The following is a 25400-nucleotide window of genomic DNA, read 5'->3' as shown; positions in this document are numbered from 1 at the left end:
CAAATTTTGAACATCTTGACATTTGTTACGTGCCTTTTGAGTTCAATGATCGAAAATGAAATCGAGGAAAATGAAAGCACGAACAAAGCTGGAAGCTCAAACGATAGCAGACTCCTGCTCAATTCCCTACAAATATCTGAATCTTTGAAATGCAGGAGAGGACACAACTCGCCTCTTGACAAGACACGCCAACTTAAACTTGACCCTAGGTACGTAGGCCTGGACATGAACTCACTCGTATTTGGTGTTTTGCTTTGACCCCATCAAATAAAATGAAGAGGAGGAAAGCTTTTTGCCATCGCTTTGTATGATACATTGCAAACAGTTTACAAGTCCTGTTCATCATTGTTATTATAGTCCCCCGGAAGCTTTCACTGCGTGATCGAGCGCCTTAAGAATATTGTCGCACTGAAATAAAAGGCAGAACATGCACGACATAGTAAGATTTAAAATAGACAAAATTACGGAATCTTCCAATCCTGACTTTCGTATTTGAAACCTTCAGCACTTTTACAATCAAAGAATATATTTTCAGACAAATCATTTGACTAATCGTCGACAAATTCCCTACGACTAGAATACATTCTAAATATATACTCAATCAATCAGAAATGTTTGCCCGGTTATCTGGTATTTGCTTTACCACGAGAAAAGTACACACATCAGACAAAGAGAAAGTTTTAGTTTACTTACTCAATTCACTTGCCCCGGACGACACCTCAATGAGATGAATATGAACTGCAAATATTGAATTTGATCTGGAGTTGATTTTATTTGGCTCTAGAGCTTATTTTCGATTCCTTTCGTCGGAAGAGTAACCATTTTCGAGCGGCCTTTAGTTGCAAGTGCGCCACAACGCCCACCACAGAACAAGTTACGTATCTACGGAGTTGAGATCGACGACAAGTATATAGTGGGTATAGCCCAAAATCATACAAGAGACCGTTAAATGTTCCTTATGGCTAACTAAAGGTACCAGATAGTGCTTATACATTGCTTGGCTTTTTAGGAGGAACTCCAATTGATCTTCCTGTTGTGTAGAAATTCGAGAGGGTTTGACGTAAGATTCAATGTCAATTCTGGTCTACATTAGGGGGGTCACTGTTCAGTCCCTATTCAAATATAGGGCAGGTATTGGTTTTTCTAGGATATGCGTTAGAGTGCAAGTAAATCTTCTAATGACTTGAGCTACACCTAAACAAAAAGTTGAATCTCCTTCAACATGTGAAAGGTCTGACAAACTTTAAGGTACCAACTTTGTTGATGTTAACTTCAGATTTGTCTCAAACAGCTTTATTGTAAGGATGTATTTTCATACTACCAAGTGCACACAAACCAATATTATGCAATGTTTTATAAAAATAAAAAGGATATAGTTTCGAAGAATCCCTGCTAGTAAAAAACAATTGAGAAGTCACGAAAAGAACGTTGTAGGTGGTTCCAAAAGCCGAAATGGAGGAAAGACAGGAACAAGATATGGGGCCTGAGTTGAGGACATGATCTCGAATCGATTTTGAAGTTCGTTTGTGTCGAAATTAACTGATGAACCTTAAGCAACATGTTAGGGTTCGTTAAGTGTGGTGTGAAGGTTTTTTTGTTCATGCAATGAAACAGAACTCATATCGATTCCAAACGTCGCACTGAAATATTCTATGTACTTAAGGAGCTGACATGTTATTTTTCTCTCTAATTGGCCAAAAAGAGGATGTCAAATTGAAAACTTCAAACAGACTCATTTGGATGGTATATTTCAATTAATGGTGGTAGTCAAGCTGCCTTTCGTGATCTTGCGTTTGTGGAATATAAGTACAGAGGACCTTTAACGAGACATTTCTTGTTGAAATGGAGGATCGTTATGCAAATATGTTCCCCTGAATCGCTGGTAAGGTAGAAACAACCATTGAAAAAATCGTTAGACTAGGAACAGCTAAAAACGAAAATCTCCTCAGTCAAGAAAACTCTACAACAAATTCTTTTAAGAAACAAGTCAGGGAATTTGAATGTGATATTTTTGAGGTTGTAAAGAAGCTCCTTTCTTCTTCCTAGACTTTCCTTATACTCTTTCATACTTTTTCGAACCAATTACTTATACGGCAAAACGCGCCTAAGAAAAGCCAATCAAATATAGTCTCCCTCATTGAACATACTGTACTGTTATGTGGAATGCCGTTAAAAAAATTCATGACAAACCCAATCTTGCGGTGAGAAGTAAGCGAATGTCAATACAACAATTCGGCTGAAAAATCTCGCGAAGTGTAAGCTAAACGTNCCAATCTTGCGGTGAGAAGTAAGCGAATGTCAATATAACAATTCGGCTGAAAAATCTCGCGAAGTGTAAGCTAAACGTTTGGATTGAATAAGTTGTGAGAATTACAATTTCAACGACAAAACGCCAACAAAAAACACATTGTGTCTGTGACCGAAGCCAAACATTAGACTGGCTTAAATTGATTGATCTAGCCAAAACCGAAAGAAGCCGAATTCAGCCTGTTGATCGATTTCTTTGTTGGTTGATTCTCTTTTGTGGAAAAAGTTCAGACAAATTTTGCGTCGGCCTTGATCCATTGTTTAGCCTCGATCTCACTGGATTTGCCACCAGTCGCTCCTCAATCCTCAATCCATCAAATGATCTCGTTAGTCCCAGTGCGTTCCATCTGCTGCATGTGTGCAATATGTACATGTAATGTGTTTCAAGTTTGAATTGAACCCAATAGAGATGTGAGGATATCCCCAATTTTCTTTGCAGTATGTGTCCCAGGACAACTACTACTATCATACGAAAACCGAGGAGTTGTTTGGCTGCCTTCAGAAGTTAGTCATTGCCTCCATGTCGATTGGCCTGATCGGATTGGGGATTGCCTTCATCTTCTTGGTCGAGTACATCGCTGGATGGTAGTGGGGGATGAGGGATCCATAGTGCCGAAGAACTGCTCCTGCAGCCTTCATCTCTGATCCAATCACGTGTATCAAAGTGGTTGGCCCAGAAGAGGATCCAATCTCCCACTCCCTCAAATGATCCAACCCAAACGTGACAAATTAAGCTCAGATGTGCTTCCACCAGCCGCAGCTTTAGCAAAAGCTTTCTTCCCGACCTCAAACACAAATGGCCGCTTCCAGGCGAGGTTCATCAAAGATTTAGATCAGTCGTTGAACCACGACGTCGAGATGAAAGGTTCTTTTTGGAAAATATGATGAATTCTGGTCTTATCCTCCTGCTCTCTTCAGATAACAGCCCAGCCACAATACCTCAATGGCGATCATGATGACGACGATGACAACTGCAACCGCAGATTATTAAACTCTGCTTTCTGAAGAGTTTTTCACGGACCACGACGACGAATAAGATGGAGAAGTACTATTCCATCAATGAGAGCCTATTTGTGGGCTAAGACGTTCGTTTGAATTAACTCCTGAACCCTTCGTTTTTCCTTGTTTGGTTGACTAAACTCACGTGTTTCAAAATCCATCATGATCGGCATAGGGAGGAATACTTTATTACCATTTACATATCATCCGATTGAGCCTAATTTGTTGAGTGAGAATCCCTGACCAAGATGTACTAGGTCCATGTTGGTGGTCACCATTCGTTGCTCGAATGGCTTTGATGATTGGCGTTGGATGACAAAGAGTTAGCTCGCAATCCCTGGTGGAAAGGAATTGTTAACGGTCCAAAAGCGTGGTTCGCTCTCGAACACTTCGCTGGAGTTGTCGGTAAACGTCTTCGAAGAGCAACTTGTCCGTTTGTTCGATTTGGCCAGGATGTTGGAATTCAGGGCGTTTCTTGAGCAGACGAACGATCAAAGGCGACGGTTTGGTGGACACGAACCTCAAGTTGTCTTCCCACGAGTGTTGGTATTGTGCGAAAAGCCATGAATACTTGATGTGACCTGAAAATGCGAGCAAGCAGAAGCAATGCTTGAAATTCGTAGTGTCAAAGTTATTTTTTAGTTTTTTGTTAACATCGAAATACAATTAAACGAATATCACCTCGATCGGCTGTCGTCGCTTGTCATATCTCAAATCCAACTAATGCATTACCGTACTAAAGTGTTCGGTTTTTGTTTATTTGTACGTCAATGGAAACTTTTGTGCTTTTGTGCTCGATAATTTAGCTTTTGTCGTTCGTCAGCTAATAAGGATTTTCGAGGAGGATCTCTCTTTTTTTCTTGAAATCGCTCTCATAGGAAATGGCTTTCCCGAATCTCCCATAAAGTCTTGCTCATTCCTTGAAAGTACACCTTTATTGCATATTTGCTGCTAGGTGGGAAAGACGAGGAAAAAAGAAGTAGTTTTGATAAGTAAGAATTTGCTTTATATTCTATGGGGATTCTCACCTACTATGTACAGTAGATCTTTAGTATTGCTTAGGATAGCACAATGATAATTGCCCAGAAGCCATCTTCTCGATAAAGAGAATATCCATGCGTTCAATACCTCAAAAGCATCTGACCTTCAAGGGTTTAGTGCTTGTGGATGTTTGTGAGCCCAAACAATCTAATTTAGTCATAGATGTCTTATAAAGTGGACGTCTTACGTGTTTGGGAGTACTGTAATAAACCTATTTACCACAACTCCCATGAGTCCATACATTCTTCTGTTTAGGTAAACGAGTGGTCGGTCGTCCAACATCCACTTCAGTCAAGATATTTAAGTTTTAGTCTACATTTTCTTGGCTTTTGTGGCATTGATGTTGTTGCAGTAGTTACTATAACGCGTAGAAATGAATAATTAATCAATCTTCGCTCAGATCATTAAGAATCCGACATTTATGAAACATTATTAAAACAAATTCATCTCACGTTCAACGTAAAAGGAAAAGAAAGTTGACTGAAGTAGACATTTCATGAAGTAACCTATTTTGGGAACATTTTCTTGGAGCAGTAATTAGCTTTCGCTACGAAATCAAGAGCTCAATCTGAAGTAGGTGCCAAAGAAAAAAACCTATCCCCTATTTAGAGGGATCTACATTTCATCGATACTAGAACCTAAACAAGGATCAAACAAGGCAAAGCAAGTCCGTCAATGGTCATTAAAAAAATATTTTAATATTGGTTAATTTACCATAAATCATGTTTTACCTTCGAAAAGCCCTCGAACGTTTTTCGAAAGTATACCGTGGATCTTTTGGGGAGGAGTGACGCTGCCCAGCTGTAGATCATATTCTCCTATAGGTCAACAAAGGAACCAATATGCATGGAACTTCGTCTGGATGTGTCCAGGGCGTTACAAGGGAAACCATATTAACAACAAAAATCTTACTTCCCCATTGAGGGCAGAGAAATTGCTTGTTTAGCATGGGGCACTTAAGTGGCACCTACTTTTACTTCGCTTATACTGTTGTTTTATCTTTTTACGACACGTACCTATAGAACTTTTAGTTTATGAATGCCAAGATTGGGGCGAATCATATTGAATTACTCGTCTTTACAACAATGAGGGAATACTGTAGACAGAAACTAATCAAATTGGGAAAACAAAAATGGCAATTCTTTCACACCTCAATGATCTGAATAAATATCCATGTATTTCTTTCTGACCATGACCCTTTTTTTGACCAAAAAAGAGGTTTTTTGACATCTAGACAATACAGTGACCAACTATTGTTGTCTCCAGATTGCAAGCGGATACTAGTGCTCATTAGCCATTTCCAACAAAAGAAAAGAGACGAAAAGATCTGAAGCCAATCTAGTGCATGATGAGGAGGTAAACCAGCTTTTGGGGTTGGTCGCCGGATAACTTACGTCCTACTCTGCCATGTTTTATAAATGAGAGATGTTTTCAAAACATTATTGAAAAATGATATCGCATCTCCTGATTGATATCATGAATAAATGTATACTGTTTCCCTGGCTATTTCAGGTTGATCCAGATTATTCCAGATTAAAGACAATAGACGCTAGTGATGGGATCAAATGAATTTTCAAAATCAGGATTGCCAGAAAGGTAGGAAAATCTAAGCACCATTCGTTTCCAACATAAGGTAAAAGGTTTGCTTGGCGCTAAAAGGTACGTAATCTTGCTTCGATGGAAGAAAAATCAGGGTTACTTTTTGTGACTAACTAACGGGTTTCTGATGTTCGGCTAGTCATACCATATGCCATATGCCACTGAAAATGTAAATTAGTAGCTATAGTCGAAACCTCCCGTGATTATTTATTTGATCCCATCAGTAGCGGATACCCTTTTCTGTTATTACCGACACTCGATACGGCCTTGATCAAACTGGGCTCTTGGAATGTTTTTTCTCCCCACGGAACAATTCGAGGTTTTTCATTCTCGCCAGAATCCAATTTGGTGGTGTCACTCTTAATGTTGTTGGTGGGAGGAGAAGTAGTAGTAGTAGTAGTGGTGATGGTAGTGTTGGGAGTGGTGGTAGAGTTGTTGGTGGCCGAAGTGCCATTGGATGATGTGACCACCATTGCGTTCACCCCCAAAGTTGTGTGGAGCCACTCTGAGTTATATGACACAAATCGATAAACCGCCTTCAATGACTCTTGCCCGAAAGGGTCGGTGAGTAGTGAATCAGCCACCTACAACGAAATGACGAAACACTTTCAAATACAAAGGAAGAGACATGACTCCACCTCCTCCTCCTAGACCTTGGCATGAAACAATGCAGCCAATCGGTATCATTCTTAAAACCTACAAGTCAGTTTGATCATTGAACAGGAACCCCTCCCTGACATAAGGATATTTCGTTTTGCTGATCTGACATGATGCTAAAGGCCAAGTGCAGTTTTCGGCATCTGCTTTCAAAATCCATCCATGTTCGAGACTCTTCTGTTAAAGGACAATCAGTTGGAACAATTGCTCCTTTGAAGCTGAATTGATTGTGATTGGTCACTTCTAACGTGCACAATGTCTCGTAACACAATTCGAAGAGTAAGTGCTCTTATTTGAGCCAATACCAGGTCCAATAATTGACCCAAACATATTCGTAGGAGCTTGGGACTACATGCTTATGAACTCTATACAGATGATTTTCATTTTCCCATTGAATCTAAATATCTCTATGAAGATTCACACATCAGCAATGACAAAATAATTCCTGTGCATGAGCGCCCTCAACGTTCGTGCCATACCCAACAACCCGTGGCATTCAGGCCATTTGTTTTGCATTATAGGAAATGTGATAGCCTCTCCAAGTTCCTTTCCCTGACTTCATAAGTATAGCTGGTACCTACCATTCTTGAAATGATTTCCACAAACTCCTCGGGAGAGTCGTCCCAACGATGGTTCTTCTCGGTTTTGGCGGTGGATGAGGAGTCCGTCAACCCCTCGAGTTTCTGCATTTCCTTCGTGGAAGCATTCAAATTACAAAGCTTCTCGCCCACAGCCGTCAGGAAATCCAGCTTCTCTCTTTGCATCCGCCATTCCCTATTTGATTCAAGGACACAAGGACAGAAGGACAGGGAGTCAGCCAGAGAGAGGACAGGGAACAAACCCCAATTTACTACATGGATCATGAATGAGGCCAAGGAACAATGGTAAAGCTAGCTATCACTCCACTAATGAGTACCACTCTGCCTTCAGCATCTCCACGTCCGCGAGTCCACGTCAGTCAGTCAGCCAGTCAGTCAGCCAGTCAGTCAGTCTGTCAACCACTGGACCAAGGGACGGAAGACAGTAGAGTGATTCATTTAGAATCACCAGCCACCCAATGAAAAGTTTCTTCATCAAGCCAAGAAAGATGTGTTCAAGATTGTCACGACTTACGCGTACATCCACCACTCATGTCATAGAGAACGCAAGACCACGGACGTATTATCATTAAGCTACTACTCACTCTAGAGTCACCACGAAGAAGTGGCTGACACCATCATGGAGGAGTCAAATTCAAGAGTGTGACAAAAGTTTTCTTCCAGCCATCCCTAGCTAACTAGCTAGCTCCAGAGCTTCAGATCTGGCAGAATCATCACTGGTGGCCTTGAAGCAAGATCCCTTGAACGTGCAAGTTTGAACGAGACGCTCAAGAGTTTTATTACTCACGCCCGTCCAGCATTCGTTGGATTTCTCGCCTCAAAGTGGGCTCGCTCCTCACTCTAGTTGTTGAAGTTGTTTCATTCTTCCAGAACCGCAAGCGCTCTCAGAGGATCGTATTGGAGGGGATCTATTTTGGCAGTGGGATCACGTTAAAGGGAGATCCTAGTGGGCGGTGCTGGCCACAATGCCACGGCCAATGAGTGCGGATTGTAGAATACAAACACATTTTCTTTCTTTGCCGTCTGCCGAGTTCATTGGACGTCAATAATGCCAACATTTAGAACCGGCTCGGTATCTACCAAAATGCCTACTGCATCGATACATTAGAATCTCAGTGGGTTCTCCCTTGAGCGAGTGGTAACAAAGTTCATCGCGATAAAGATGGTATTCGGAAAATGTCTTGGAATTCTCAGATAAGAGCACAAGCTAGTGGGAACCTGGCTCTCTGAATGAACTGACAAGAGCTCGAAGCGAGTAACAAAAAGGACAATAACACAACGAGGTCTCAAGATCGTTGAAGATCTTCAAAACTATCTATCCACTTACCGAAATATTGGAATGAGCTTTGTGATGATTCCATAGATGCAAGAAATGAAAATATGGACCACCACCGAATCACACAAGGGACGAATGTTGTCCGGCAAAAGAGACTCGATAAGCTCACAAACCTGGAAATAGTGTTTGAATCAATCAGACTTCAAAGTAGGTTTAAGTTAAACCCCAAGGACATGCTGACGTGTCAAATGGAAATGTGCTTAAAACGTCGTGACCTGACTGTTTAGTCGAGTATTGGAGAGCTAATGCAATGATGTTCAACTCCACGAACTTAAAAAAGGTAAAGAGCTCGGTTGAAATGTCAACTCATGTTCATACTTTTGTGCGAGTTTTAATTTGAGCCGAGATCCTCACGAAGAAGACTGGTCAATTTGATCATGTGTCGTGAATCGTACGCATCAAAAGGATACAACTGAGTCAACAACCAAGGTTGCTTCTTGGATATGTTCAATCTCTTATTGGTTAACCACTCTAAGCATCTAAGTAGACACAAGAGCCTGGCTAATCTCTTGAAGATGGACTACTTATCTACTACTTGTTGCAGCTCTTTGAAAACAAAGAAATGGTCATGAATCAGAAGAATAGATCGCACGGGCTTATAGGTACTGGCATGAACTAAAATGAGGAGGATTTCTTGAGTTGGTCTTTGTTTCCCAATGGGTTCGTGAAGAAAACAATTCCAAGGCGCTTATCTAACGTAAAAAGAAGTGCCCTCTGCGTAAGCAACGCACAACGTACTGGGGAAAACCCATTATACTGAATCTGTTTCTCTGTCCAATACAAAACGTTAAGATACCAGATTTACCTGATAAAATGAAGGAGGGATAAGGTAGGCAACATCCAATATATTGGTGTTCAACTTCGCAATGGCCTCGGGCACTTGAGAGAGCATCCATGTACGTCCTGATTCAACATCGTCCAATAAATCATCAATAATAGGATGGAAAAAGGGCTCAATGAGATCCAAAAGGCCCTAAGGGAACATAAGCGAGTCATAATCTCAGCATAGAGAAATCGGGAACAATCCTAACCGACAAAAATAGGCACCCCAAATTGACAATGACAAATACCCTCGAGTCATTAATTATTATTAGTGTGGAAAGGGATGAGCATGCCAAACAAGGGCCATCGAGTAGAGAGAACGAAGTAGCCGAGGAAGACTCAACCAACCAACCAACCAACCAACCAGTCAGTCAGCCAGCCAACCAGCCAACCTCAAGTACAGAGAAGGAAGAAGAGGGACAGAGCAGGCTGAGAGAGTGGTGCAAACAAAAGGCCAAAGCAAAAGGATGGAAGGGGAGAAACGAAAAGAACTGGGTGATGCCACAAACATAGAAGTGATTTATTGATCCTTACTTGGAACCACACGGGTTTCTTGACGTTCCACATAACGTTCACGTGCAGCACATCCCAAGAATTGGGACTTAGGCGCCTCAGCAAAGGCTCCAAAACCTGCGTTAAGCCGGTCTTGTCTGGATTGCCATGCATAACCACATACAAGATCCCACTGGCCACGGCCTTAAAAAAGAAGCGAGTTAATCCATTGTTATGTTTTGTCAACGAGGCTGAGACAGAGATAATGTGCGAGAGAGCTTCAGATTTTCAAAGCAAGGCGGGGGCTTAGTTCAAGGCTGTTTCAAAGTCATGAATATGAATATGTCTCGGAAATTGAATACCATCATGGCAATCTTGCCTCAGAAAACCGACTTGGACATGGAAGACGTGCCTTTGGATTATGGATTATGTAATTGGGAAGCAATAATCTCCTTAAAAGCACACACACACACACACACAATACACCCTTCTTCCTTCTAATACTCACACAAGTAACAACACATTATTTCCAATTTGGTTGTGGATAATACCTTCAGAGTGTCGGGTAAGATAAGTCTAGCAGACTATTATGGTCAATATTTTTCGCCTTCAAATGTTCCTTCAACCGTCAGGAAATATGAACGGGTGTGGCTAATCTTAGTGTGTATTCGATTCATCGGTTACGAGCATGCTTTGCTTTGATTTTAGAAAAATAATCGCAATGGAATGTTGTTTACAATTAATAACTAGCACCTGGTTCAAACTGAAGGCCTAAAACCACTCTCTATTCGTCGAGAAATTGATATCATAAATCACATTTGTTGCCAATATGTCGCACACGTAAAGTAAGAAGATGGCTCCTCAAACTTTAGAGGTCCCTTTGCTAATCTGTATTTGGTTGTAAAACTTTGTCACAATGTTCTTGTCGCCACGACGATAATGAACTCATAATTTCTTTCTAATGACAGGTTGACGAAAACCACACACCTGAGGCCAAAATATGTCCGCCGTTCCTAAGCATCGCTTCGTGCACATCAGTTTTCCACAGCCTTCCTTCATGCTTTTGACGAACGGCTCGCCCGTAATTCCCGGGATGAAGGCTCCAAAATTCTGCAACACCACGCCACAGAATTCCATATTTCTGGCCAAGCACAAACGTACCAACAAAGGCCAATTGGGCCCAGGCTGGAGTGCATTCATCCGTCCCAAGAGATACACAAAAGCAGGAGTGCCAAGTTTCTCTGGAACGTTCGAATAGTAGCCAGGAAGGATCAAATGAAGCCAATAGATCAAACGTCGATTGTCCTCCAGGTTCTTAACGTGAGCAATCAAGCCAATTACGAGGAAAAGCAGGATGGATGGTGCGCCGACGACAAAATGGAACAAATGAGGTTTGCATTAGTTTGTAAAAATAATTGAGCTGTTGGCATGATAAACTCACTTTGTCCAAGGGCTGAAGTCGGTTCGTGGAATCAGCCAGGTCGAGGTTGGAACCTTGTAAGGTCACTCGAGCCATTGCTTTCATTGGACATCCTACCAAGGTTAAGGCTGTGCATAATATAGCAGCCTTGGCGTGGATGCTGCGGGCCAATACGTTGCTCCTCGTGTCAAGGAACATTTGAATGCCTGGGAACAAGCTTAACATAATGTCGTGGGTGATCAGGAGAATGGCCGTAATATCTGCTCGATATTGGGCCAGTCGAGCTGGAGACGGGTTGATCTGGAGGGAGGAAAGGTCTTCGAGCTATGAAAAACGAACTCCTCGGCTCCACTTTCAGCCCTTTCAGAGCTTAAGGCTCAAAGATAGGGGAGTGGGCGCACCATGGATTATTGTCCCCAATATTGGGCTGGGATCATTTTTACCTTGCAGTATCTCCCGGCTAAGAGCGACAAAGAGCCGTCGAAAATCTTGGCCAGCAGACTTTGAGCGACTTTGGGTGGAAGAATGTTGAATAAATCACTCCGGAGGATTTGCAGGTGAAATCCCCAAAACTGAACGGCCACGGAAATCCTCGTGCCTTCGTAAAACGGCCTGGCTGCCGTCCAATCCTGGCTCTCGGCATCGTGGATCACTGTGGTGTTGATAAGCACCGATTGGTATTCAAAAATCTAGTCAAGACAAAAAAAAATAGCCATTGTTCAGAAGATATCGGGCATTATTTTGCTCTATTCAGACGACAGAGAGAATCGTGCTAGTGGCAACAACTCCATCCATCACCATCGCTTCCACGTTTATTTTACACGTTGCTCGACACTCGACCCCAATTCGTTGTTCGTCGTGTTCGCTCGCTTGGGGCAGTAGGAACCTCAAACAGGGTCTTCTTTCTTCATTAATGTATGGCTTGGGGAGCCTTCTTTGTACTGCTTTAACCAACTGAATGGCAAAAGAAGGATAAAGAGATAGTTCAACCATATCAGGTTCCAGTTGTGAAACAGGTGAACGGGGTGTTTGAAAGTGCATAGAATATTGTTGCCGTGGACTGTTCTTAGTGATTCATACCTGAGAGTTAATGGCTTCGATGATTTCTCTCAATTCCAAAAGGGACTTTTTAAAGGGCTCCGGCTGAGCAGAATGTTGGAACTTTTCGTTGTACAACTGAATCCGGTTCTGCGCCAAGTGCATGGAACTCAAGAGGATCATGAGACTGCGTACGTCTTTGTGGTCACTTAACAAACGACTGAGAGCCTGCCCATGCAAAGTGACCTTCTCCGTTCCTTCATTGATGGTATCAATAAACCCATCTTCATCTGGAATAACAAGCATTGGACATTGGACGTATAACGCCTTGCCTTTTGAGCTCTTGTAATCCATGGACCAATTCGCACTGTATGTACTTGAAGTGCAATGCGAACTTTGTTCACTCACTCAATTCACTTTTGTCGTAACCGTGTGGGATGAGATCTTCGAACGAGGTGCACCTGTTCAACGAGGCGAACACACGATCCGTTTCCGACAGTTCCTCCCCATTGGTGTTTTGAAGCATCTGATCCAAAATTCGGGCTGAATTTTCCCATTTCTCGACCATATTCCCAACGGCAGAGGAAACAACTGTGGCGTCAGAAAGAAAAAAAATGGATTAGACGCAAGATTCAGTGACACAGATTGGGACAAACGATCCCGGACATGAGATCGATTTCCATTCGACAACTCAGCATTTTGGGGGTAATGCAATTCATTCCAAAGGCACGTTTAAAAACACATTAATCGTTTGTGATGTCATTTCTTGTTTGGTCGACTGACGGTAGTCTATAAAAATCATTTGGGACCCCAGAAATGCCAATCCAACCCTAGGCTTTCTACGACTCCTATCCAGCTTTTGGATTTCAAAAACTCTTGTTGCATTCTAAGTCTTTTGTCACGTACGCGATGCTTGAAAAATGTTAAAATGTATCGGCTCCTCTGTTGAACTCATTTGTTGTTGTGTTCGCACCAAATTTCCTACTCCAGATTTATTAACGCTTGGAAAAAATGGAAGGTCGCCAGAACGAAATAACCTTCTTATTTTGGCGCAATATTTCAAATCAAGAGTTCAAAAGTTTGTTTAGATGTGATTTTTTTGTGGAGTTTAAGAGAGTACTTCGGACACTTCACCATTTGTTTTTTAATAAGTAAGAAAATACTTTTTCAGTGTGCATATACCTTGTGCAAATGAGTATATTGCCCAAAAATTAAAATAAAGATCAATTCGTTGATTTTATGTTATTTTAGATGATGTGTTCAAACACCCAAAGTAAACCAAAAGTATGGTTTTGAACATCTTACATTTTATTTCTTTTTGGTTTCCTGATTTCGATGTGACTGTTTTCGATTTCTATTTTGTCTTTTTGACACGTTTTCTTTCTTTTTTTAAACTACAATCATAAATGGGCTCCAAACATTTTCACAAAACCTTTAGATTTGACCAAAGAACCCATTTGGACTCTGGGAATCTATAGACACAGAAAAAATTAACTGGACTTTAAAAGTGAAATTCAAGGCTATTAGAAAATAACAAGGAGGGAGGGCTTCTATTTCCTCTTTTTTGAGAACTAGGCTTCAGTTTCAATTTCTCTAGTTTGCTCTCAGATTGCAAGAAGCCTCTGAGTTTATGAAGGAATGAGCAGGCCTACAATCGAAGCCATAGTTCTTGTGGGATTTTCATTCCAGGCTCTAAGATTGTAATCCTTTAGCCAAAGAGAGTAAGTTGAAATGTTGTAAATAATCCCTTAAGTTGCCCGTTTCGCATAAGTCTACAAAATCTCAATGCTTTTGTGATGATTGTCTATTACGTTAGAATCAAATTTTAGGAGATGTTGCCTTTCATATTCAAAATCAAGTTAGATCGATTGCGACAATTCCAAGTCAACATTAAGATTAGCATGAGGAGAAGCTCGAAAAAAAAAGTTGGTGTGTATTCCTCTCTTGGTACGGTGTGACAAGATTCACGACTAAGGCTGGCGGCTATTCCAAAGGAAATATTTCTCTCGCTTTTCCTTACTCTCTCTAGAGCATTTGGATTTGCTCGGCTTTAAGTTTGGACAGGTCCATGCAAAAAGCCATTTCAACGGAGCAAGTGACTAAGCCTTGAATCACCATCATAGCTTATTTAATAGTGATGGACCACCCAAGGAACACTCAGCCTTACCCTTGGTTATGGTCATGCACTCTTTCAATCATCTTTGGGATGATTTGGATCCGTGCTTCAGTACGCACGCCACATTCGCGCATGCTTCTATTAGGGATGAGTATCCTCCTCTTTTGCACTTACACTATACTAGAAGATCAATGTACAGGGTGTTAACAAGTGGAGGGCCCTTTCGAGGATTGACATTTCATTAATAAAATGTTAGGGGTTGTTTAGCTTGTTTGAAAATGGAAATGGAAACCCTAATTGAATGAGTCAAGAGCCTGGTTTCGTTTATAACTTTTTGATTTAAACATCCCATTCCAAAATCTAACTGAATTTGCTCTCGTGACTGATGTCAAGGATGATGAGATAGAACTTTTTGGAAACCACCAGGTTAAGCACGGGGATGGGCGATGTGGTTAGGTGAAATAATGTGTTACAATGACTTACTCTTTGGGTTACAGTAAGAGTGGTTGATATTGACCAGCTAAAGATGAGAGAGTGACAAACTTGTCTTTACCAAACGATTTTGGAAAGGCACCAATTCACTCGATAATTCGTCCTAAAATCACATGATTTGATTCTCTTGGATTGCCTACGACAATTGTGAGGCATCTCATTCAATTTGTAGCCGGTATCTAAGATTTTAGTGTCCATTTTTGCAAGTTTTGGCCACACTTTCTACATTTCATAGTACGTGAACAGGAGTTTTTCAAACTTAATTTGTCCTTCCCTAGTCATGGCAAAGCAAAATATGATTTAACGATTTTCTCATTCCGTTTATTAGTGCACCAATACCTTGGTTACGGATTTTCAAGAAGCACACCTTGTGTTGGCATTAGTTGCACTTTTAAAATCAAATGAATTTTGTCGTGAGATGTGTGAATTAAAATTTAAAAACATGCTACAGTATTTTTTTTTGTTAAAAAGGGCTTAAAAGAAAACGTTCATTTTCTCAAGGGGACATCAGTTTTTTGACACCCTGTGATACAGAAACGTCCCTATTATGAAAGGGAACACTTTTTCGGTAATGGCACAACTTCTTTTGAACCAAGTATAGTGCGTGTTGTTGAGAAAGCCCTTTAGATGGGTGCATCTCTGTTACTCAAGGACTCTTAAACCCATCATACAGATTAGTGAGCACCCCATTCGCTCATTTTATGAGAGAAGGAAGTCCTGTGAGGTTTTCATATTTCAACGAGTAGGCGTGTGGAACGAGGCCAAATGAAGAACCACAAAGACCCAGCTCAACATTTGCCATTAAACCCCATCCTCGGTAATGGGAAGCAGTAAATCATTAAATGTGCATGCATCATAGGGTGGCAAATTGTTGCATAACGGTGAACAAACACGAGAAGCCAAATGTTGTTCCAATTCCAGTTTAACTGTAACATTCATACATGATCGAGTACTTGTAACTCGAATCTCAGAGGCTTACTATTTGACTAATGTTGTTGACGCATTAGTTGGCTACGTAATGTGTTATTGTAAGCACCCAGTAAGCGCTCAGTTGGGATTGGTTGGTTGGTTGGTTGGTTGAGACTCAAAGTTGCTTGTTTGCCTTTCGAATTCCTCGGAATTAGCTCCTTGAAGACACACTTTCTAAGGGTGCCTACTCATACGCCAGGAAGTTCTGCATGAGCAGAAGAGACTCAAAGACCCACAAGGCTGCTCAATCTTCCCCCTGAGGGGCTTCAAGTCATTCGTGGAAAGGAAGGATGCAAGTCTCGGGGAGAATTAATGGAATCAGCTTCTCATCTCATGAAGTATGGGATAGTAACCTCGATACTGTGAAAGAATGTGCCACTTCTACGTTGGTTGCTTAACATAAATTTTCATTGCGCACAAGCAAGTTTTGCCTTGTATACATTTTGGACGCGTCGCATTTGCACATTGATTGTCATGGTTTAAAATGGGGAACGAACGTCCAAGAAAGTTTATGTTATTTTGTTTGTTACAATTTGACTCTTTGAGAAAACTTACTCTTCGGATTATCTTGTTCGCCACCTTGACACCCTGGACAAAGCTGAATGCTCTTCAAGGTAAAACTCGTCTCATATTCAAGGATCTCGCCCTTCACTTGCTGACTGCTATAGTCGTTCAAGTTATTCAATTCCACCACTTTTCCGTCGCTGCATTTCCCCGGAACAACCTAAACATGAAGGAGACTTCAGTGAGTCAAAAGAGGTAGTGGTAGCCGGCCATGGTCAGCCTGTACCCAATTCCTGCCTTTTCGCCATTTCCCACAAACTTGACATCATATTACGCACCTTACGGAATAGTTCGGAGGATATTTTCCGCTCTGGACCACCTCCGCCGTTTTGTAGGCCCCCATTTTTGTGCTGCCCATTTTGGGTGGCCTCCGCTCCTGAGGTCGACGCCAAATTGGTGGCAAGGCTCACACTTTGCCGCTTGGCAATGGAGGCCCGATACTTTTGGTGGTAAATTGTTAACGATTTGGCGATTCTCTCCGCTTCCATGACCACTAATCACCACCCCATTGGTGTCGGATCTTACTGGCGGTGGGGTAAAGGGCACATGGGACAATGCTGAGGCTCTTGAATTGCACAAACTCGAATGCAGGGAATGATATGCGTCTAAAGTTAGGTTGATTCAGAAGTGGTTGGGCCTATATATTCACTTTCGTTCAATAGCTCTTGGACTCAAGGAGTTGTTGTTAGGAAGAGGGTCCAGAAAATCTGTATCGTTGGGACTAAGAACAAGGGGAGGAGAAACACGATCGCCAAGTTTTATTGCGGCTAGGTAAGAAGACTGTTCCTTTCAAGTGTTCCAGTGCGTCTTCTTCTTTTCTTTTTCTTCTTCTTTTTGTTCCTCAAGACATTGGCCATGGTCTTCTTCTTTTTCTTCTTCCTCTTTTACCGTTCTTCTCCGTATTACTCCTATCCACGGTTCCAACCACCTTGTGTTCCCAAGGAACGGTAGTACACTATCTTACCTTGGTGCCAAGGTGAGCTCGAGAAGGGAAGTTTCATTTCCAGGGTACTTGGCAAGCTCTACGTAAGTTAACCAAGCCCCTAACCTACCAACCAACCAACCATCCAACCAACCACCCACAAAAGGGAGTCGAAGGCAATCCACGAGGTTTTGTTCATGCACCTCGTGCAGGCCAAAGACAACAACAACAATAGTAACAATAGCAACAACAGCAGCAGCTGCAACGGTAGCAACAACAATTGGTATGCAGCTTCATTGGACACCAAAGTCACAGAGGTGAGCGAGTTACGGATCCATTGTGTTCCAGTGTACTTACGTAAATGGTCCTATGGGAGAGCAATGGAAGCAAGCGCCCGATCTGGGCAGTTCCAGCAACATGCCCGATTCGCGACCAACTGATTCGATCATGACAGTCCAAGCCAAAAGATCACCGAGTGATTATTCCATCAAGCCAGTCAGAAACCTGGTCCAAATTACAGATCTCACCACGGGAGAAACGATGGGTAGCACTACAATACCTAAGGGCCTCATTTCTGCTTTTGAGCAAGACATTCAATCATACGAACATCAATTTGAAGTCAAGCAAAAGCACGAATTATTTCGATGGTTCATTTGCCAAGTACTTAGGTAGTCAGCCTCATCATTCATTGTCTAATCACAATCATAAGCTAAACTTCGCGCAAAAAATGGGATATTCAGCGAAAACAGTAGTAATTAAGCCCCTTTCAGCTCCGAGAAAATGCCTGTTCAAATTTCTGCAGAATTTTTGCTCGAATTGAGGCTGATATTTAAATTCCAGAGAACCATTTTCGATCCCCCTGGTGCTTTTAAATGAATGTGTGGAGGTTTGGGTGTATTTAGTAATGCAGGAAAAGGAATCTGCTATTTTTCCTGAAACGGCCTCGTTTCTGACCATTCTTGCTCGCGTCCCTAGGGAAAGCTCATCAACCCAACGAAGGCGATGAAGGGAACAGAACCACCAGAACCAATGAAGCGGACGGACCCTCGCTAATCCCGAAGAGAGTAAACTGGGACGGCCTCTGAACAATTAGTTGGGATATTTAGAAAGTGTCCGGAAAAGACATTATTCACGCTTCACTGACCAGCCAGTTTATTTGAACAAGCTCATGCCTGGCAATGACGTTTCTTCGAAGTTGTTGAAAGGAAATGAGAGCTGCTGGCAAGGCCTGTGAAAGGCTTCGAAGTTATAAAATAACCGTGGATCGAACAAAATGTTCAAGATGAAAATTACGCATACTTTTCCCTTCTGAATTGATCCAGGGGCTTTGAAGTTTTAAGGTTTTAATGAGACTAACTTTTTGCACGATTGTGAATACTTTTTAACTGATAAAGGGTCTGAAGATTCATAATGACATGAAAGCGTATGTTAAAATGATTAGGATTGATAAATGGGAAAAACCCATTGAACTGATTTGAGATTCATAAGAGGCAATGTGAAAATTGGGAGAGGCTATTTGTTGATCAGAATATGCCAATGTACTACAGTAGTTGAATGAACGGACTATAAATGGGGAAAAAGTCAAGTACCCTCACTACAATTAGAGTTAAATCAATAAGCCAATATGGGAACAAACAAGGGTTTCTCCCCTTAGCTTAAGCTGGTAGCAGGAAACATGTTCAGGATGGCATTGCCATTTTGTTATGATCGACAATCACAACAACAAGAGACCATGCGATATCGGTTTCAAATATTTCACCGTATTGGCCGAGAGAGACATTCCATCCAGTCGCTATTGAAACTGCATATTCTTCATTCGTCCCTGCTTCGAGTTTGATCGATCCTTGGTCAAGCCATATTCCAGGTCAATGAAGAAAATAAACCCACCCCCAAATGTCCGTACCCATATGTGTCGATATTTTTTTCGGCATTGTGTGTGACTAATTAAGTTTTGGATCTATGTCAGACAAAATGGAAAATGGCCTGGTGGCCAGGGGTTGCACTAACTCAAAAAATGAAGAAATTTTGTCCCCACCCTTTTGGCCAAGAAACTTTTGAAATGCAATTTCCATGCCCATGTATGGTTACTTTTATGCTCATGGACCTACTCGAATTGGTCAAAGACTTCAATACCAGACCAATGTTTGGTTTGAGTGGAACAAACCTAAAGAGTTGGAGTAAGTTTACTTAACATACAAGTAAAGTGAGGTGGTACAACCATTATCGTGCACATTTACGACACTTTAAACACCTTGGTAAGAGATGATTCGCTTTGAAGTACAACACTTTGAATATAAATAACATGCATATTCTATTGGTATTGTGGTTAACTGCTACAACAGCAATCATCATCATCATCATCATTATCATGGTCGTCATGTCACCACGCAGTTTGTTGCGTGCTTTACCTATGTTTCGAGAAAGACCAATTTAACCTTAATGAGTCTCGAGTGTATGAAGGGACATTGCTTATGGAAGGCACAGCCCAAACATGACATCGGCTACTTTCTGCCGGGGAAGCAGCCAATGTGCGTGATTTCTAGGTTGTTTCCCAACAATAATGTTTTCATGAAACCAAGGACACTTCAATCAATGGTAAATCAGTTCCACCACCAAATTTGTGTGGTATTCACACTTTGGTGTCCAGTACGTCTCCCAGGCGACTGGCATTCTAATTCAGGCTAGCTTTCACTCGTCGATTTTGAACCAGGCTAGGCCAAGACCTCGGATTGTTCCATCCACATTGGAATAGCTCTAAACCTCGGGGAGGCGAGAGAGCCATTTGCAGTAGTATTGAAGATTATGTTTCCCTCTTCTAATGAGAAGGATGCTGTTGCTTTGAAATGGAGAGAACGTCAAAATTCTGATCAGAAACTGGATCTGACAGTTACATGTTATTTCTGTTCCAAAAAAGGCAAATCTTTCTTGCGGGTTCACACGAGCATGAAACCATTTTCGAATACGCGGTGATCATCCAGGAACTCTAGCCACAAACAGCAGTGTCAGTGACAACAAATTATCTCCGGCTCGTATTTTGCCGTTCCTTGGTTTTAAATCCGTATTCTGTGGCCCTTGCCTGTAATGACATGCTTGAGACTTTTCCTTCCCAATTCCTAGTGTGGATATCCTGTTCCTTTGAAACCAATTCCAGGCAAACCTCGGGTTTCCTTAACAAGGCGGGACGAACCTCTGTGCTCCAAATGTTGCTCCCCTCGATTCTCTGAGCTTGGGTGAGCACAAGGGCTGGTTGGTAATCGTGTCCACGTGAGACGCAAATAAGTAGTCATTTGGACATTTCCCCCTAAGTTTCCCTTCGGATTGCCAGTTGCGTTCCAAATCTCGTGTGAGCTTGATTCCAAAGAGGTTTTTTTGTAGATTGGATCAAGCCACCTACTTACTCATACAGACTAGCATTCGAATGCTCCCAGTTTGAATGAATAGCCACCAAAACTGAGAGAGCTATGAAAAGGTCAGATCAAACATCAGCTCGATCGAGTGGGCCCCCAAAAGTGAACAAGAAGATTCTTTTGAGCGAGGAGATGGAAGTGACACTCAAACGGATTCAAGAGTCCAAGAACGTGATTGGTGTGATAGTGATCAATTCGGAAGGCATGCCCGTGAAATCATCCTTGGACAGCACACTCACCGTTCAGGTGAGGGTTTTAAAACACCACAAAGTCGAATTCTATTGACTATATTGACATTTAGCATCTCTCCCAAAATGAATATCATTACAAAACTTGAGCGCTTACCTCCTCCTACTATGAGCTGGCATTCTTTCACGTTTCGCTTATTTTCAATGCCAATGGTCTATTCACACACTCAACCACCCACTACACACCCACTACACACCCACTCATTCAATCACGAGCATTCCATTGTTAACAAAGGTGTCGGTTATTCCCCCTCCCCCCCCAACCCCCCCCCAAAGCTACAGTTAAAGTTAGAACGATTCTCCCCAGAGTAATCTCGAAAAAGGACTCGAAAGTACAATTCGACATGATCCTGTTCCTTTAGGCCTCTTGGACCACCTGGCTAATGAGGTTTTCTGCACCTCATGTCCTCTCTTTCGTGTGTTTCAGTATGCGGACTTGATCTCACAATTGTGTCAACAAGCGCAGTCTGTGATCAGAGCCTTGGACCCGACCAACGATCTCGACTATTTCCGCGTGAAAAGCAAGAAGTACGAAATTCTGATTGCTCCGGATTCCAGCTACGTTCTGATTGTCCTCCAAAATCCCATTGTCGAGGAATTGAATGTGAAATGACTTTTGGTGGAAGGGCAATGAATAAATAATGAAATGTATTTCCACGTGAAATGATAAGCGAGTTCGAAAGAAAAAAAACACGCTATCGAAACATATGAGATGAATGATATAACCCTATATATGGGAGACAAATCTTAAATCAAGCAAATACCTTTACTCTTAAAAAGATAAGCGGTAATGCGTAATCGAACGAATGTAAATCAGATACACAAAAAGCCCAAATGAAAAACCAGGGCTTTTTCATTTTGATTAGCTTTTGGTAGAGACTTCTAGTCCTTCAGTTTTAATGCCCATGTACCAGGATTTAACATATGTTAGGTCCTGTCCATGTAACATGATTGATTTCAATTGAAAAGTATTTTCACACTTTTGCTGGGCACAATCTTATTGTCACTAATAATTAGTTTTAAATCGCCAAGTTTATGGCGATTAAAAAGAATCATTATCATACCAATCTGTGGCTAGAAGTTTGCTCATCTGAAGGCAACAAATGAATTCAGAAAATACTCTTTTGTTTTGCTATAGGAAGGATGTAATAAGTTACAATCTTTTTATTGCTGAGGAGTGAAACATTGAAAAGACCATAATATCACTATCATCTTTAATTTCCATCATTCATAAGTATGAAAAAAATGGGTTTAGAATTGTTCCACCCTGAAATGCATGGAATATTTTTTTACTTTTTTGCCACAATCACCGACTTTAGCTTGTTTGTGTATTTATTCGTTGAGGAGTAATATGGGAGCTCTCCCGTTTGGTTTGGCATGTGATGATGAGTGCCCCAATGAATACATATTCCAATTACTACCATGATTCATTCTTATCCTCAGCCTCAAGATTTTTTTACAGCTTGAAAATTTAAGCCTTAAAACACCACTTATGTTGTAATTTCATATCCCAAAGAAGTTTGAAGCTAGCCAAGGATCAAACCAAGAGTAACAAAATAAAAGGCAGACTCTCTACCAAAACACCAAACACATATCATCAAATTTTAGCATACCGTATTTTAGCGATGAAATAACAGAAAACATTATTTTACCGAGAAATAGTCATAATGCGTTAAACGTTTATTTGAACCAAACAAATTATCTGACTCCTGGCAACCATGGCGAAATGAAATATTTGAATACATATTTATTGATCAAAACTCGAAGAATGGACCGAGCTACTAAGGCTTTTAGCGTGTTGAACAGAACCTTTTGTCTTGTCTAGATGCAGACAAACAACCATGAGCAGCTCAGAGCAAAATAAAGGACAATGGCATTCTAATCTTGATTTTGTGTACCAAAACTAACACAGTCTCCTTATGAAAAGAATTAGTAATTCTTTTAAGGTGGATTATGATTACACAGTGCGTATATGGAAGCATTTCTAGAATCGTGCTTGATAACCATTGATGAACATGAATGCGAAATTGCTTCATTCGAATTAATAGTAATGGATCATCCCTTCCTTGACGCAAAATCAACGATCTTTTAAAAGTGTGCTTAACAATGAAACTATTCTTGGCTATTTTTGGACAATTGCAGTACAAATATGAGGTACTTAAAGAGTTGTTTATTCTTGAGGTAAGAAGAATAATAAGTTTAGCAACCTTTCAGTTTTTTAAGATTATTTACCAATAATAGTTAACATGATATTTTTCTTAGTACAATTTGATAGGAATTGAGAATCGTAAAAGCCTTGACGCACCATCAAGTATCACGTATCATGGATTCTGTTCTTATTTCTTATTTGGATGTCACAAGTGTTGGGTACTTTTGCCCTTGCAGGTTTTGAAATGTCTCTCAGAAGAGTTGGTGATTTTTCAGTGTGTCACATTGCTGAAACAATAAGTTTTTCAACGAATATTATCTTGATGAGGACTGCATCTTACAGACCTCTTTTGTTTCTGCGTTGGAATCGTAACCATATATTCACAGTTGAACCAAATATTGAATGCAGTATTTATTATTCTCCTACGTAATCATCTTTCATAGTATGTTTCAAAAATTTCAAGAGTCACCAGAAGATTCAGATCCGGTTTCCCAGACACTTTGGGGCCTAATGACCGAATGGCAAAAAATGCTTACTCTCGTTTTATAATCACTTGCATTAATTCATGGGTTTCTATCGGATGTAGTGCAATGATTATGATTTGATTGTCATGATGATTTAGGATGTTATTTGGAAAAAATATTTCGTCCATTAAAGAGATAGTTGCTCTTGGAAATCCCTGAATATAGGGCTGGTCAAGTACAGTTTGCATGGAGCAGCCAAGGTCTCGTTTAAAACCTAACTTATTCCATGCTCCCCTTTGTGGTCGTAGCCGCCAGCCATAGATTTAGAAATACAATGAACTTTTGAACTGGTGAGTATCTTTTTATCTCTTGCATGACCGTCGATTTAGATCCGAAAACTGCCTTGACGTGACAATATTTTTGGTTTTAATCGTTGATGGAGGGCAGGGACGTACGTCTTATTGTCAGGAATCCTTGCATAAACAATGAGAATTACAACAATCATTTTCGAGTTCTAAGACGAGCCTTTTCCATGCCCTTCTAAGATTTCATTTGGATGGAACCGGAGGGATTGACCAGAAGGGATAAAGGCCAACTGTGGCTCGGTCTTTTTGGGAGAATGAACCGGGCATCTTAGATTTTAATGGAAAAAGCCAATGGTACTAATCATCTTGCTTCAACGACATGTCCGATAAGCTCAACGTGAGGAGGATATTTGCGAGATCCGGTTAGGACGAATGGTTAAATCCCGCACATGACTAAGACATTTTGCAATAAATACCGATCCTCTCTTTGATGTGGAGCCACTGTCAAAACGCTATCCAGTTAACTTGAAATTTTGTGGTTTTCCGATAGAAGTGCAAATGAGTTCCAAGATGAATCGTTTTATACATCTGTCCGTGGATGCGACTTACGTACACGAAACAAGACAGGGGTTTTAATGAAAAGCTTCAACACTTGGACGATGAAATGCTATACTTTGATGAAAGGCAGGCAAAACAATAGTAACTGAATATAAGAAAGTAAATTGATCACGTAAAAGGCACTTGTAGTCGCTAACGTATGGTAGTAATCGCAGCCGTTTATAAAATTATTTTCAGGAAAGAGCGATACTTTCGTCATTTAGCCTCGCAACCTCGATTAGGGAGACATGTTGATGTATGTTTTTTGCATTCTTTTATTAATATTCAATTCGATATATCTTTGTTTTCATCGTTCAAAGCCATACTAGATAATGAAAATGTCATATTGTGTATCTTTGGGATCACATTCCCAGTATCATTTAAAGAGTCGAAAAAATGATGTTCTCATTTTGCTCATGGGAACAACAATCACTGTAATCCTTATGACAAACACCCCTGCATCACCTTCTGAGATCGAAATTATTATCTGAAAACCTGAACCAGAAAAAATCCTGGAGAGGTTAGTTCAGCCTAAAATTGATCTTTTGGGTGCAATTTTTACCAGTGGTTTTCAACCCCCCAAAAAGGCGTTTGAACAGGGCTAAGGTGAATCAGGAAGAGGCGACAATCTATCTCCCCTAGAGATATTCCATTTCCTTTTGATGGAACGTGCCACTCATATCGATCAATTGGTTTATTCTGCCATGAAATAGAACTCAATTACTGACCGGTTGGAGGAAGAATCGATCGAAAATTATTATATTTGCTCTTTAGCATTACAATTGCAAAGAAAAGTATTCCCTGGAATTATCAAACTTTTGTACTCAGGTGAATCAAATCATGAACTTTGCTTCATG

The 25400-nt window shown here is 41.0% G+C and overlaps 2 protein-coding genes across 3 annotated transcripts; one reads left to right on the top strand and one right to left on the bottom strand.

Moving 5' to 3' along the window:
* Positions 1 to 3660: 3660 nt before the first annotated feature.
* LOC131890541 (uncharacterized) lies at positions 3661 to 17732 on the bottom strand. Its single transcript, XM_059239903.1, has 13 exons — positions 16730 to 17732; positions 16443 to 16611; positions 12719 to 12901; positions 12353 to 12600; positions 11716 to 11961; positions 11294 to 11572; positions 10840 to 11166; positions 9895 to 10056; positions 9344 to 9511; positions 8530 to 8651; positions 7185 to 7377; positions 6197 to 6530; positions 3661 to 3887 (listed from the first exon to the last, which is right to left on the bottom strand). The coding sequence occupies exons 1-13, from the start codon at positions 16937 to 16939 to the stop codon at positions 3661 to 3663; spliced, it is 2868 nt and encodes a 955-aa protein (XP_059095886.1). The 5' UTR covers positions 16940 to 17732.
* Positions 17733 to 19316: 1584 nt separating this feature from the next.
* On the top strand, positions 19317 to 21684 carry LOC131890542 (dynein light chain roadblock-type 2-like). Of its 2 annotated transcripts, XM_059239904.1 has the most exons (3): positions 19317 to 19628; positions 20749 to 21026; positions 21456 to 21684. In XM_059239904.1, the coding sequence occupies exons 2-3, from the start codon at positions 20835 to 20837 to the stop codon at positions 21639 to 21641; spliced, it is 378 nt and encodes a 125-aa protein (XP_059095887.1). In that variant the 5' UTR covers positions 19317 to 19628; positions 20749 to 20834; the 3' UTR covers positions 21642 to 21684. The 2 variants fall into 2 exon arrangements, with proteins under 2 accessions (XP_059095887.1, XP_059095888.1); XM_059239905.1 differs by lacking the exon at positions 19317 to 19628 and having other exon boundaries at positions 19690 to 21026.
* Positions 21685 to 25400: the final 3716 nt, after the last annotated feature.

Source organism: Tigriopus californicus, chromosome 11 (genome assembly GCF_007210705.1).
Source record: "Tigriopus californicus strain San Diego chromosome 11, Tcal_SD_v2.1, whole genome shotgun sequence".
In the NCBI taxonomy this organism is placed as follows: domain Eukaryota; kingdom Metazoa; phylum Arthropoda; class Copepoda; order Harpacticoida; family Harpacticidae; genus Tigriopus; species Tigriopus californicus.
This window is presented reverse-complemented; position numbering and strand designations above follow the sequence as displayed.